At 38.1% G+C, this 15,277-nt stretch overlaps 2 protein-coding genes across 5 annotated transcripts in view; one reads left to right on the forward strand and one right to left on the reverse strand.

The window, feature by feature from the left end:
* ECM2 (extracellular matrix protein 2) overlaps positions 1–13,669 on the forward strand; it is a 42,187-nt gene extending 28,518 nt beyond the window's left edge. For all 3 annotated transcript variants that reach the window (XM_005901828.3, XM_005901829.3, XM_070375272.1), the window contains exons 8-10: positions 1,238–1,377; positions 4,920–5,246; positions 11,435–13,669. In XM_005901828.3, the coding sequence (XP_005901890.1) occupies positions 1,238–1,377; positions 4,920–5,246; positions 11,435–11,603 (636 nt within the window). In that variant the 3' untranslated portion in view covers positions 11,604–13,669. The remainder of the gene's footprint in view (positions 1–1,237; positions 1,378–4,919; positions 5,247–11,434) is intronic.
* The window catches only part of CENPP (centromere protein P), a 237,069-nt gene that overhangs the window by 66,574 nt on the left and 155,218 nt on the right, over positions 1–15,277 (reverse strand). The gene's annotated exons all lie outside the window — the stretch shown is intronic.

A 15,277-nucleotide genomic window follows, 5' to 3' on the forward strand; every position in this document is an offset into this window, starting at 1 on the left:
ATACCAGACATGCTAAATCAGGTTCTTTGGAGAATGGGGTCAACAATTTATTGTTTTTTTTTTTTAATAAAATTTTAAATAGATAATGCATGCACACAGTAAAACACACACACACAACACTTGAATAGTACAAAAGGGAAGTGTGTCTCCATTCCATGTCTGACACTCCCATCCCTGGTTTCTCTTTCTAAAGACCCTCTTACTAGCTTCTTGGGAGCTGTTGTCCATGCATGTACATACACTCTGAACCCTTTCAACGCACCACTTCACACGTGCAGTTTCAACGTATAAATGAGTGTGCTCTGTTAATTTAAGTTGGAATTTATACTTTAAAAAGCTGACGAGTGATTCTAACCTACAATCAAGTTTAGGAGCCACTAATAAGAGTTCACCCCTAAATAGGTATGAAGCAGAACACTAAAATTTACTTTACACAGTTCCAACAATATCAAAATTAAATGACAAAGAGGGGGAAATTACGACAATAGGAATTACTCCAAATATATATACACAAATCATACTTCTGAATTCCAACAAGATTTCTGAGTGACAAATTCCTTGTAAAGTCAAATGAATTTAACTTGAAGGCAGCTAGCTACTGACAACTTACTAATAGTTCTAACTTCACCCTGATGTTAAATGAAGGCTCTTAATGAACTTTTAATTAAAGAAATTATAATACAAACAAACCTTGAAAATGTGAGCCTAAAAAAATTACAGACAGCATGGACTGGCAGGAAACAGGATGACTCTAAGCTGGGGCCAGCAAGCATTCCCTCATGTATCAGCCGTTTAACTTTGCAAACACCTTGCCATCTCTCCAGGCCTGAGTTTTTTCACTACTAGATGGGGATAATTTCTACCTATTTTTTAGTTTCTAGGTCTTTGAAGCCCAAATGAAATAATTTATGTGAATAAGTTTTATAAATTAGAAAGCTTTATACAATTATCATGATATGCTATATCATATCATTTTATGGTTAAAAATAATTAAATTCATTTAATTCCATAACCATGACAGACAGTACACTTTATTTTGCTAGCTAGAAAATCTGACAATGTAAAAAATTAACTCATTTGGAAGAGCTGCAAGACTCTTTCATTAACTAACACTAATGACAACAGTTTATAACATGATTTTAATTCTGTGAAACTGAATATATTTTAATTCTGTGAAATTGAATATATTTATCATATCAAGTAATATGAAGAAAAATGTCTTTTCTTTTAATTACAGGAATTATACCTAGAAAATAACCAAATTGAAGAAATAACTGAAATTTCTTTTAATCATACCAGAAAGATCAATGTCATTGGATTACGTTATAATAAAATTGAAGAAAATAGAATTGCTCCTTTAGCCTGGATAAATCAAGAGTAAGTACATGCTACAATTTGATGTTCATAGATGAATTCTTTTCCTTTGCTATTACTAAACAGGGTATGAAAATGAATGAGTGAGGAAGATGACAGCATTCTTAGTGAACCTCCCCCTACCAAAAACTTGGTTATTTTCAGAGTTCAAATTGTTCATGATATAACTGATGTTAGGATAGCTATGGTCACTGCTGCTGTGGATAACCTACAATGTACAAGTGCCAAGCCCAAGCAGCATGACCCAAGGTCTGATCACTGTGCTGGTCTGTTGACCTCACAGGCAGTCATGAACTTTAAGTTTGATAATCCTCTACCTGCAGAGAGGATTATAGTCTTTGTAGCTGAAGATGGAGAAGCTCTATATAGTCAGCAAAAACAAGACCTGGAGCTGACTATGGCTCAGATCATCAGTTCCTTATTTCAAAATTCAGGCTTACATTGAAGAAAGTAGGGAAAACCACTAGGCCATTTGGGTATGACCTAAATTAAATCCTTTATGATTATAAGTGGAGGTGACAAATAGATTCAAGGGACTAGATCTGATAGAGTACTTGAGGAACTATGGACAGAGGTTTGTAACACTGCACAGGAGATGTTGACCAAAACCACTCCCCCAAAAAGAAATGCAAGAAGGCAAAGTAGTTGTCTGAAAAGGACTTACAAATGGCTGAGAAGAGAAGCAAAAGGCAAAGGAGAAAAGGACAGATATACCCAATTGAATCCAGAGTCCCAGAGAATAGAAAGGAGAGATAGGAAAGCCTTCTGAAGTGAACAATGCAAAAAAATAGAGGAAAACAACAGAATGGGAAAGCAAAAAATAGAGGAAAACAACAGAATGGGAAAGACTAGAGATCTCTTCAAGAAAACTGGAGATACCAAGGGAACATTTGAAGCAAAGATGGGCACAATAAATGACAGAAATGGCAAGGACCTAACAGAAGCAGAAGAGATTAGAAGAGATGTCAAGAATATATAGAACTGTACAAGAAAGGTCTAAATGATTCAAATAACCATGATGGTGTGGTGACTCACCTGGAGCTAGATATCGTGGAGTGTGATATCAAGTGGGCCTTAGGAAGCATTATTATAAACAAAGCTAGTGGATGTGATGGAATCCCAGTGGGGCTACTTCAAATCCTAAAAGAGAATGCTGTTAAAGTGCTGCACTCAATACGCCAGCAAATTTGGAAAACTCAGCAGTGGCCACAGGACTGGAAAAGGTCAGTTTTCATTCCAATACCAAAGAACGTTCAAACTATCATACAATTTGCTCATTTCACATGCTAGCAAGGTAATGCTCAAAATCCTACAAGCTAGGCTTCAACGGTATGTGAACTGAGAACTTCCAGATGTACAAACTAGATTTAGAAAAGGAAGAGTAACCAGAGATCAAATTGCCAATATCCGTTGGATCATAGAAAAATCAAGGGAATTCCAAAAACCCCATCTACTTCTGTTTCATTGACTACACTAAAGCCTTTGGCTATGTGGATCACAACAAACAAAAATTCTTAAAGAGATGGGAATACCAGACCACCTTACCTGCCTCCTGAGAAACCTGGATGCAGCTCAAGGAGCAACAGTTAGAACTAGACATGGAACAATGGACTGGTTCCAAATAGGGAAAGAGTACGTCAAGGCTGTATACTGTCATCCTGCTTATTTAACTTATATGCAGAGTGCATCATGTGAAAAGCCAGGCTGAATGAATCACAAGCTGGAATCAAGATTGCTGGGAGAAATAACAACCTCAGATATGCAGATGATATAACTCTAGTGTCAGAAAGTGAAGAGGAACTAAAGAGCCTCTTGATAAAGGTGAAAGAGCAGAGTGAAAAAGCTGGCTTAAAACTCTAATTGAAAAACTAAGATCATGGCAACTAGTCCCATCAGTTCATGGCAAATAGAAGGGTAAAAAGTGGAAACAATGACAGATTTTATTTTCTTGGGCTCCAAAATTACTGCAGACTGTGACTGAAGCCAGAAAATTAAAAGACACTTTTTGGAAGGAAAGTTATGACAAATCTAGACAGCATACTAAAAAGCCGAGACAGTACTTTGTCAACAAACATTTGTATAGTCAAAGCTATGGTTTTTCCAGTAGTCATGTATGGATGTGAGAGTTGGACCATAAAGAAGGCTGAGCTCCAAAGAACTTATGCTTTAAATTATGGTACTAGAGAAGACTTTTGAGAGTCCCTTGTACAGCAGGGAGATCAAACCAGTCAGTCCTAAAGAAAATCAACCCTGAACATTCATTGGAAGGACTGATGCTAAAGCTGAAGCTCTAATACTTTGGCCACCTGATGTGAAGAGCCCACTCATTGGAAAAGACTCTGATGCTAGGAAAGACTGAAGGAAAGAGGAGAAGGGGACAACAGAGAATAAGATGACTGGATGGCAACATTGACTCAATGCACATGAGTTTGAGCCAACTCTGGGAGATTGTGAAGGACAGGGAAGCCTGGTGTGCTGCTGTCCATGGAGTCACAAAGAGTCAGAGATGACTTAGAGACAACAATAACAACAATACAGTAAGGAAGCAAGCTGCCCTTCTCCCTTTTTCTCCTCCCTCACCACTAGATTCTATACCACACTGTCTTCATTCCTTGATACTATTTCTCTATCTCAAGTCTTACAAAAGAGACTGAAGAATGCATGACCTGATAGAGGAAGGGAAAAACAGAGCCCACTTTCCTTGAGAGGAATCAATGGTCCCAGGCTGTAGCTCTCAGGGAAGTGCAAAGTGTCGAGGCCTTGCCTGTCAGGAGGGAGATGATTAGCTACCCAGGGAAGCAGGGTCAGGCCCCAGCAGCAGGTGCCATCAGAGCAGATCTGAAGTCATGTCGTGAGGGAATGAGGGATTTGAGTAGCATCGTGGGGATAGGCATGTTTCAGAAGCAGGACAGAGATGAAAAGAGACCTTGAGGGCCCTTTAGGTATAGCAGGATGTGGCAGTGGCAGGGCAACCGAGTCTTCAGCAAGTGAAAAATCTTCATGCAGTGGGCAGAAGCTGCAGGTGAGGCTCCTGAAAAAAGCCAGGGAGTTCACCACATTTCCCAGATCTTCTGATTGGTTATCAACTTTTTCTAGATCCCTCATTCTAACCCCAAGTTCCAGATCCCAAGTTATCAGATCAAATGTGGGAGAAGAATGCACAGACCTCTTACTGCTACTTCCTTGCTGGAACCAAAGATGATGGTAGGGATAGGGTTTTGATGTCAGCTAGAACTTTGGACTTTATTTCCAATGTAAGTTATGCCTCAGAGATATTTGTGGGCCCTCTTTGGGTCTCAGCATTACCTCTAGGACATCAGTTTCTTCTCTCTCAACTCTGGTGCTTCTCCATAAGACAGGAACTCAAGTAGCTGTTACCCAGGTAAGAGCACTAACCTTGCAGCTAGCCGTCATATAGCCACACTTGCACTGGGAATCATTACTAAACACTGGCATGAAAGCAGACAAGCATCCTGACTGGCTTGTCAAAACTTTGAGCTAACAGTCACTGCCCTGATGCACCCACACTGTTTACTCTCTTCTAGAAATCTAGAATCGATAGACCTCTCCTACAACAAGCTCTACCATGTCCCCTCCTATCTACCCAAGTCGCTGGTGCACCTTGTACTCATCGGGAACCAGATCGAACGCATCCCTGGCTATGTGTTTGGTCACATGGAACCAGGCCTGGAATACTTGTACCTGTCATTTAATAAGCTTGTGGATGATGGCATAGACCGAGTCTCCTTCTATGGAGCTTACCATTCTCTGCGAGAGCTGTTTCTGGATCATAATGAATTAAAATCTATACCACCTGGGGTACAAGAAATGAAAGCACTGCATTTCCTGAGACTGAACAACAACAAGATACGGTAAATTTTGACTTTCTCAAATATCCATTTAAATTGTTATGGGTGAAAAAAATCTGATTAAATGATCATGACATAATGTCTGGAATTTAAAGAAAAAGTGACAAGAGGTTGCATCAAACAACACTGGCAAATGTTAACGATTGTTGAAATTGGATGATAATAAGTACATAAGGATTCATTACAGTTTTTTCCCTACTTTTCTATGTTTGCAAACTTCCATGTAAATTTTTAAAAAAATAGAGTATGATTACATAATATCTAGAATCTTAGAGACACTTTCAAGTGAGACTTCAAGGCCGCATGTTATGGTGCTGCTCCTACCTCCATATGTGATTTCAAACACACTGATCTGTAGAGCACAAAACCTAAGTGTATGCTAACATTAAAATTGCTTGCTTCTATCTAGATTTTTCTGAAAACAAAATTCTGAAAACATTTATTAAAACTCAGTTTCTTCACTTCTGAGGACACATTTTTCTGTGAGTGTTCTGTTTGCTGACTGAGTCATCCCCCCTGCCTAAAAAGTATGAATGTCTCAAGATTAACCTGGGACACATTCTTAGTGCAGCCAATGAGGCTAACAGATCCTTGAGCTCTGTGGTCTGGTCTTTGAAGATTATACTCTTTATTCTTTTACCTATCTCTAAAATTCCAAACACAAACTTCTAAAAAATAAAACAAAGAGTCAAGTTTATAGGGAAGTGGTGGGGATGGGGAGGGCTTTAAAATATTCAGAGTATAATTTTTGGGGGGAAGATAATTTCTAGGTTGTGCCATATGGTTCTTATTGTGTTTCATCAGGAGGCATAAATTATCCCACTTCTGGTAGGATATAGGTGGCAATGGTATGATATCTCCATCATAACCGTTCTCCTCCACCACTAAACCAATGGTTTTTTTACTCATGATGACTCTTGCTTGCATCTGTTATTTCCTTAGGGGTAACAAAATGGTGAATTTCTATTTTTGTCATTCTTTCCACATTTGTTAAATGGAATTCCTCTGTAACCTGGAGAAGGGAATGGCAACCCACTCCAGTATTCTCGCTGGGAGAATCCCATGGACAAAGGAGCTTGATGGGCTACAATGCATGGGGTTGCAAAGAGTCAGACATGACTGAGCGACTAAGCACATTCCTCTGTAAATAATATTTTCTTATCAGCAAGGGCAAGTTCCTTACTCTGAAAGGTAAGATAAATGCTCTGTTCTTTCCTTTAAATTGCCCATCATGGTAAGAAGTTGGTTACAAATTTGTAACTATGTGAGGTGATGCAAATTAACTTACGGTGGTCATTATTTCAACCATACACACACACACACACACACACACACACATACACATCTAATCATTATGTTGTATACTTGAAACTAATACAATGTTATGCCAATCTTTATAAAATTGTAAAAAATTATACATATGCATTAACCACAGATGAAAAAGACTATAAAAGATTTAAAAATTTTAATAGTGGCTGTCTCAGGAAAAAAAAAAGAAGTTGGTGCCTAAATATTTTTGCTTTATTACTTTGTTTCTGGCCTTCTCTCTTTCTCTGGAGACTCAATATGAACTTATGGCTTTATATATTAAGAATGTTTCCATCAGTTGCAATAACTGTCTCATCTTCAGCTGATGGAGCCCTTCGAGCTGGCTCCTGAGTCCTTGGACAGGCCTCCAGAGATCTTGGATGGCTCACTTTTACATTACCCACTATAGGCCAATGCCAGCCTTCTTCCAAAGAGCCCTAGCTCCTTTCACTGGGGAATAGTGTTCAGAGGCCCCAGTCTGGGCACCAGGCATCTTTCTTTCAAATGTATTTTTAGTCTCAAGGCCTTTCAGTGGACTGCCAGAAATATGCATTTTTGTTAAACACACACACACACACACACACAAGAACAAAAACAGTTCATACTGATATTCCCAAATCAAATTTATCATTATAGGCTGATATATATGGTGGAGGCCAATACAATATTGTAAAGCAATTATCCTCCAATTGAAAAAAAAACAAAAGAAAAAAACATTTACCATTATAGAGAAATCCTTCTGATGTAGACTTATCTTATGTTGAAATTCTACATTGCCAACAATATAAACCTATTTTGTAAGGTAATAAATGTATACCATTATTACAACTAACAGCAAAAGTATTTAATTAAGTTTATTATGTTTTTGGTAGTTCTATTTGTCCTTTGAATATGTTCCAAGGAGGATGTATAGCTTAAGCACAGTAGTTTTCTCTGTAACAGTATGTCAACAATTTAATATTCAGATAGGTCTTTAGTTTGCTTAGTATTCAGTCACTCGGTCGTGTCCAACTCTTTGTGACCCCATGGATTGCAGCACACCAGGCTTCCCTGTTCATGACCAACTCCTGGAGCTTGCTTAAACTGATGCCCATCAAGTCAGTGATGCCATCCAACCATCTCACCCTCTGTCGTCCCCTTCTCCTCCTGCCTTCAATCTTTCCCAGCATCAGGGTCTTTTCTAATGAGTCAGTTCTTCTCATCAGGTGGCCAAAGTATTGGAGCTTCAGCTTCAGCATCAGTCGTTCCAATGAATATTTCCTTTAAGACTTCCTTTAAGTCTGACTGGTTTCATTGCCTTTAAGACTGACTAGTTTGATCTCCTTGCAGTCCAAGGGACTCTCAAGAGTCTTCTCCAACACTACAGTTCAAAAGTTTTTTAGGAATTGCTACTTCCTACATAATATTTTTCTATGCCTGTCCCTTATACTGTATTCCATCCTTCTCCTTTGATCAAATTTTTAAATTAATTTCCTGTTGATGATTACAGTGTTATTTTTGAAACTGAAATTCTGAAAGAGATGAGAATATCAGACCACCTGATCTGCCTCTTGAGAAATTTGTATGCAGGTCAGGAAGCAACAGTTAGAACTGGACATGGAACAACAGACTGGTTCCAAATAGGAAAAGGAGTTCGTCAAGGCTGTATATTGTCACCCTGCTTATTTAACTTATATGCAGAGTACATCATGAGAAACGCTGGGTTGGAAGAAACACAAGCTGGAATCAAGATTGCCGGGAGAAATATCAATAACCTCAGATATGCAGATGACACCACCCTTATGGCAGAAAGTGAAGAGGAACTCAAAAGCCTCTTGATGAAAGTGAAAGTGGAGAGCGCAAAAGTTGGCTTCAAGCTCAACATTCAGAAAACGAAGATCATGGCATCCAGTCCCATCATTTCATGGGAAATAGATGGGGAAACAGTGGCTGACTTTATTTTTCTGGGCTCCAAAATCACTGCAGATGGTGACTGCAGCCATGAAATTAAAAGACGCTTACTCCTTGGAAGGAAAGTTATGACCAACCTAGATAGCATATTCGAAAGCAGAGACATTACTTTGCCAACAAAGGTTCGTCTAGTCAAGGCTATGGTTTTTGCAGTGGTCATGTATGGATGTGAGAGTTGGACCGTGAAGAAGGGTAAGCACCGAAGAATTGATGCTTCTGTAACTGCGGTGTTGGAGAAGACTCTTGAGAGTCTCGTGGACTGCAAGGAGATCCAACCAGTCCATTCTGAAGGAGATTAGCCCTGGGATTTCTTTGGAAGAAATGATGCTAAAGCTGAAACTCCAGTACTTTGGCCACCTGATGCGAAGAGTTGACTCATTGGAAAAGACTCTGATGCTGGGAGGGATTGGGGGCAAGAGGAGAAGGGGACGACAGAGGATGAGATGGCTGGATGGCATCACTGACTCGATGGCTGTGAGTCTGAGTGAACTCTGGGAGTTGGTGATGGACAGGGAGGCCTGGCGTGCTGCGATTCATGGGGTCGCAAAGAGTTGGACACGACTGAGCGACTGATCTGATCTGAAACATACACATTTATATTCCATACCCCCTCAGAATTATTATACAAATTATCTCACATAAGTATTATTCATCTGTGAATAAGAAGAATAAGTATTATTCTTTTCTCTCTTTTTTCTAGTCTTTACTTTTAAAAATTATCAGTATATCCTGAATATCACTCCAAATCAGTATGTAGAAAACTTCCTCTTTCTTTTTAACAACTGAATAGTACTATTATGTAGGGACTTTATTCAACCAGCTTCTTACTGATAGACATTTGATTGTTTCCACTTCTTTATACTATAAATAATGCCACAACGTGTTCAGTTTAGTTCAGTTTAGTCACTCAGTCGTGTCCGACTCTTTGTGACCCTATGAATCACAGAATGTCAGGCTTCCCTGTCCAACACCATCTCCCGGAGCCCACCCAAACTCATGTCCATTGAGTTGGTGATGCCATCCAACCATCTCATCCTCTGTCATCCCCTTCTCCTCCTGCCCTCAATCTTTCCCAGCATCAGGGTCTTTTCAAATGAGTCAGCTCTTCATATCAGCTGGCCAAAGTATTGGAGTTTCAGCTTCAACATCAGACCCTCCAGTGAACACCCAGGACTGATCTCCTTTAGGATGGACTGGTTGGATCTCCTTGCAGTCTAAGGAACTCTCAAGAGTCTCCTCCAACACCACAGTTCAAAAGCATCAATTCTTCGGCACTCTGCTTTCTTTATAGTCCAACTCTCACATCCATACATGACCACTGGAAAAACCATAGCCTTGACTAGACGGACCTTTGTTGGCAAAGTAATGTCTCTGCTTTTTAATATGTTGTCTACGTTGATCATAACTTTCCTTCCAAGGAATAAGCGTCTTTTAATTTCATTGTTGCAACCATCATCCACAGTGATTTTGGAGCCCAGAAAAATAAAGTCAGCCACTGTTTCCACTGTTTACCAATCTGTTTGCCATGAAGTGATGGGACTGGATGCCATGATCTTAGTTTTCTGAATGTTGAGCTTTAAGCCAACTTTTTCACTCTCCTCTTTCACTTTCATCAAGAGGCCCTTATTCTTCTTCACTTTCTGCCATAAGGGTGGTGTGATCTCCATATCTGAGGTTATTGATATTTCTCCCGGCAATCTTGATTCCAGCTTGTGTTTCTTCCAACCCAGCGTTTCTCATGATGTACTCTGCATAGAAGTTAAATAAGCAGGGTGACAATATACAGCCTTGAAGTACTCCTTTTCCTATTTGGAACCAGTCTGTTCTTCCTTGTCCAGTTCTAACTGTTGCTTCCTGACCTGCACATAGGTTTCTCAAGAGGCAGGTCAGGTGGTCTGGTATTTCCATCTCTTTCAGAATTTTCCAGTTTGTGGTGATCCACAGAGTCAAAGGCTTTGGCATAGTCAATAAAGCAGAAATAGATGTTTTCTGGAACTCTCTTGCTTTTTCCATGATCCAGTGGATGTTGGCAGTTTGCTCTCTGGTTCCTCTGCCTTTTCTAAAACCAGTTTGAACATCTGGAATTTCACTGTTCACATATTGCTGAAGCCTGGCTTGGAGAATTTTGAGCATTACTTTATTAGCGTGTGACATGAGTGCAACTGTGCGTATAAGTAACTCTGTTCAAATATAATTTTGTATTTTCCAATCTAACTTTGGGATAAATCCGTAGAAATGGAATTGCTGATTGAAAGGAATAAAATGAATATGTAATTTTGTTATATACTGCCAGATTCCTTTCCATGGGCCTGAACAGTTTTGAATTCCCTTCAGTGATGCTTGATCCTATACAACTTTATCATCAGAACATGTGAATGAGCTTTGATTTGTTCTGTGGAGAGGTGGAAAAATCTGATAAGTTAGAGTTGGCATGCCAGTATCATTTCAATTTAATTTTTCTTATCATAAATGAAATTAAGCATCCTTTTATGTTCACATGTCATTTCATTTTCTCTTCTGTAAACTGGTCACCAGATATCTTTTTTTTTCTTTGATTTCCCTCGCCTCCTAGATTTTTAGGTCTTTGTATATTAGCCCTTTATTTAAGTTGCAAACACTTTCTCCCAGTTTGCAATTTGTCTTTTAACTTTGCATTAAAAAAAAAAAAAAAAACTGTAGCCAATTTTTAAATCTTTCCTTCTAGTGCTTCTGGTTTTTGAGTCACACACAGGAAGATTTCTCCCTCCACCCCGGGGTATAACCATGCTTTATTCTATCACTTCTATGACTTCATTTTTTCATACGCAGATCTTGACATATATGGAATTTTTTCTGGTATATAAGACAAGGATCTAATTTTATTTTAACTCCTAAATTATGAAGATGGAATATTACTTCAATCCTTTATGACCTGCATGTCTATTTTTCCTCAGGAATATTCTTCCAGAACAAATTTGCAATGCTGAAGAAGATGATGATTCAAATCTACAACATCTTCATCTTGAAAACAACTACATTAAAACAAGAGAAATACCATCCTATGCATTTTCATGCATAAGATCATATTCAAGTATTGTTCTTAAACCACAAAATATCAAATAATTTCGAGTTTTTCTTTGTCATTTGTAAATCATACTCATATATTTGTTTTAGTAGCATTTTCCTAAATAAGAGATATAATGTCATATTAAAGTGTCATTATGCTAGTCAACCTGATTCACCAATGCACAGGACAACCAAACATATATCTACAAGGTTTAGTCTTTTAACAGTTTTAGTGAAACTTTCAGTTTCACACTCTAGAAAGAAGCCATCTTGTTGCAAACTTTTCTCACAAGAATAGGATGTTGTGTGCTGCTGAAGTAGACTGAGAGAAATCTGAAACTAAATATGACCTTTACAACAGACCACAGAATTTCTATTAGCTAAGAACTCCCTAAGTCTTTTAAAAAAGTATATATGCTATGGTTCAAGCCCAGGAAGTGGATAGCTGGAAAAAATAATAGGTAGAATTTATGAACTAATGTTCTGTTTATTATTCTGTTAAAGCAAAACTTTATTAATTTTCTATAAGTAATTAAGACCCTCTAATACAATTATTGATATAAATAAACTTAATCATTGGCTTAGCTTTAGTTCCTTCTATTAATTACATGAATAGAATTAAAATATAATTACTATAAAGTTAATTTCCTGATCTTGAGAACTATACTATGGTTAAATATGTGCTTATTAACATTAGGGAAAGCTGGGAGAAGGGTATATGTGAATTCTGTATGATTTTTTAATTTCTCTGTAAGTCTAAAAAGTTTAACAGTATTTTAAGATCACCCACCTCATGCGAAGAGTTGACTCATTGGAAAAGACTCTGATGCTGGGAGGGATTGGGGGCAGGAGGAGGAGGGGACGACAGAGGATGAGATGGCTGGATGGCATCACTGACTCAATGGATGTGAGTCTCAGTGAACTCCGGGAGTTGGTGATGGACAGGGAAGCCTGGCGTGCTGCGATTCATGGGGTCGCAAAGAGTCGGACAGGACTGAGCGACTGATCTGATCTGATCTGAAGATCACCCTCAGGATTATTTGCTCAAGATCAAAAGATTTATGGAAAGCAGTGGAGTTTGCTTAAAATATAAGTTAACTACCCTTGACTAAACCTTGTAAATATAAACCTAATGCATACATTTAAAAAACTTTTGCTCCTCTGGTCATTGTTAACATCTCTTGTCTTTGTCCTAATTTGCTCAAATGTATCTTTTTACTCAATACAACATAAAGCTATTAGTATTCATTATGTAGTAGATCCTAACAAAATCATATCATGTATTAAAATTTTCATTATATAATGACATCTTATCTTTATTTCTAAAATAATATTTAAAAGACACATATAGAAACCATGTTGATTTTTCTTGTTACTCTCAGTTTTGTACCTTGGAAAAACACCAGATTAGGTGTTTTTAATTAATTAAAACACTAGATTAATTTCTAGTCTTGGCCCCATTGGGCAGATTACTCTAATTTTTCAAACTTTAGTTATTTAATCTTTTAATAGTTCTCCCACAGTTCTCAGAGCCTTTCAGCCCCACTTCACAGGGCTGTTATGAGAACCAGAGAAGAATAAAAAGTATTTGAGAAGTGTGATATGCATAGTGAGTACACTTAATATTGCCAACCTTTCATATAAAATTGACAGTAAACAGCATATTCAGTCAAAGTTCATTATTACCCGGGCAGCTTTCAAGATGTAGAAGTTTGATTTATCCCATTTAAGATAATGTTATTTCTAAGCTCTCTTTCTTAACATATAGGCTTTTGAGATCACAAAATGAACAAGAATAATAATATGATACAAAATGTTAGAATCGAGCATCAAAGGCTTAAACCAGGTGGCTAAGAAGAGAAATAAAATCTTATGGAACAAAAAGTTCAGATTTATAACCAATTTGGGTATGTAGAAGCATTACTAATTTAAATTGGCCAAGTTGAATGAAAGAGACAAATAATAAGATACAGGTATCTGTTTATCTTAACAAGAACCCTTGTGCTGTTTGAATATAAATGCATCAATGTAAATGATTTAAAGAAACTTAAAAAATAAAAAATTACTGTTAGAGGGGACTCAAACCAAATAAAGTGAGTCAAAAGAATTAGCATCCTAGACAATAGAGATGAATACTGAAGCATTCTTGCATTAATTTGTCATTATGATTTTAATCAGCTGTGTCCCAGATGCTGTTTTAGAGAGAAAGGGATCAAGAGATCAGATGAGGTCTCTGCTCTCTGGGAATGTGTGGTGTTTTAGAGGCAATAAGCAGGAAATCAAACAGACAATCAAATCAACAAGTCAAGTATGATGAAATCAGCACAAAGGGTGGTGATGTAATAAAGTATGTTGGGGTCCCAAAGCCCCTGTGCCTAGGCCTAGGGGTATTCCCAGATTGTGGGTCTCTAGAGTGTGCAAATAACAAAAGTTGCAATAAGACATTGCAACCCCCAGGAGGCTTGGAGTAACACTAGACCCAGGCATGCACTGAGACTCTACTGTGCACTGAGAATTGGGAGAAGAATCTCTAGAAAGGTGAAAAATCAGAATGACTGATGGAAGCTTTGTTCTTAAGTTGGAAGATGCTTTTATATCTACTGATTATATAATTTAAAATATAAAATATATCTAGCACTGAAGTTGTTTGCTTTGAAACTTCATAATGCTCTGGATAGAAGCTTTAATTTCATTTTAGAAAAGTGATAAATGTCCATATAGCAAACACTGTTCATGATATATAATGTTTATATAATGTGTAACAAAGAGGTGTTCTGTTTGGCTTCAGAAGTATACTGTAATTACTAACACAGATGTACACTAAGGAAATCCTGGCCCAGTCATGGTCTGAAAATATTTAATAGTGTGTCATCTTTGCACATATGTACAGGAAATACTAACTATATTTTCAATTTTGAGATTTGGCTTTGTAGATTAAGGTATTTTGTAAAAAGCATTAAAGATATGATGTGGTTAAAGAAACTTATAGCCTAGAATTATAAGGAAGTAATTATACCAAGAATCAGGACATCTGGGTACCCATCTTGGTCTCCAGTAATTATGCAGTCATTTTACTTTTCTGAGATCACTTGATTCAATTACAAAATAGCATTCTTGGAACACATCAATGGTTTTCAAGCATGGCTCATCAGGAGTTCATGGTGCCCTGGGGAGGAAGCGTCCTTTAGAGAGGAAGTACACAGAGTCTGTGTACTCCCTTCAGACAAAACAGCTCTGCTACCATCAGAAAGGGTTAGCTGACACTGTTCCTGTCTGCCTCCCCAGCTCCCCTTATTTCTTGAAACCAATAGACAAGGTACTATATAAATCACACATCAAGTTCTAAAAGTCATAAAGAACATTCAGCCAAAGTCCCTGGTCCTTATCCTCTCCTCAGCTCCTCCTATACTTTCAGAGAACTTCACTGGAGAGCTTTGGCCTGAAGAAACATTTCTCAGTTACAAGGATTACAGCTGCCTGAACAGAGCCAACCTCTGGATATGCCGGGACAAGGAAGCTTAGTAGCTGTGTCTGTTCCTTTGGACCTCCAGTGTCATAGTGGGGATCAGCCCTGAGCACCTCTGCCACAACCAAAGACTGCTGACCTCTGACCTAAAACACCCTGAAAGGCAGTTAGCGTGAGTGCATGTTCTATAGGATGGGGACAACATGGCAATGCTGCCACACACAGAGATTGGGATCACATCTTTGTCTCTGCCAGACTGTGTGAC

Source organism: Bos mutus, chromosome 8 (assembly GCF_027580195.1).
Source record: "Bos mutus isolate GX-2022 chromosome 8, NWIPB_WYAK_1.1, whole genome shotgun sequence".
Classification (NCBI taxonomy): domain Eukaryota; kingdom Metazoa; phylum Chordata; class Mammalia; order Artiodactyla; family Bovidae; genus Bos; species Bos mutus.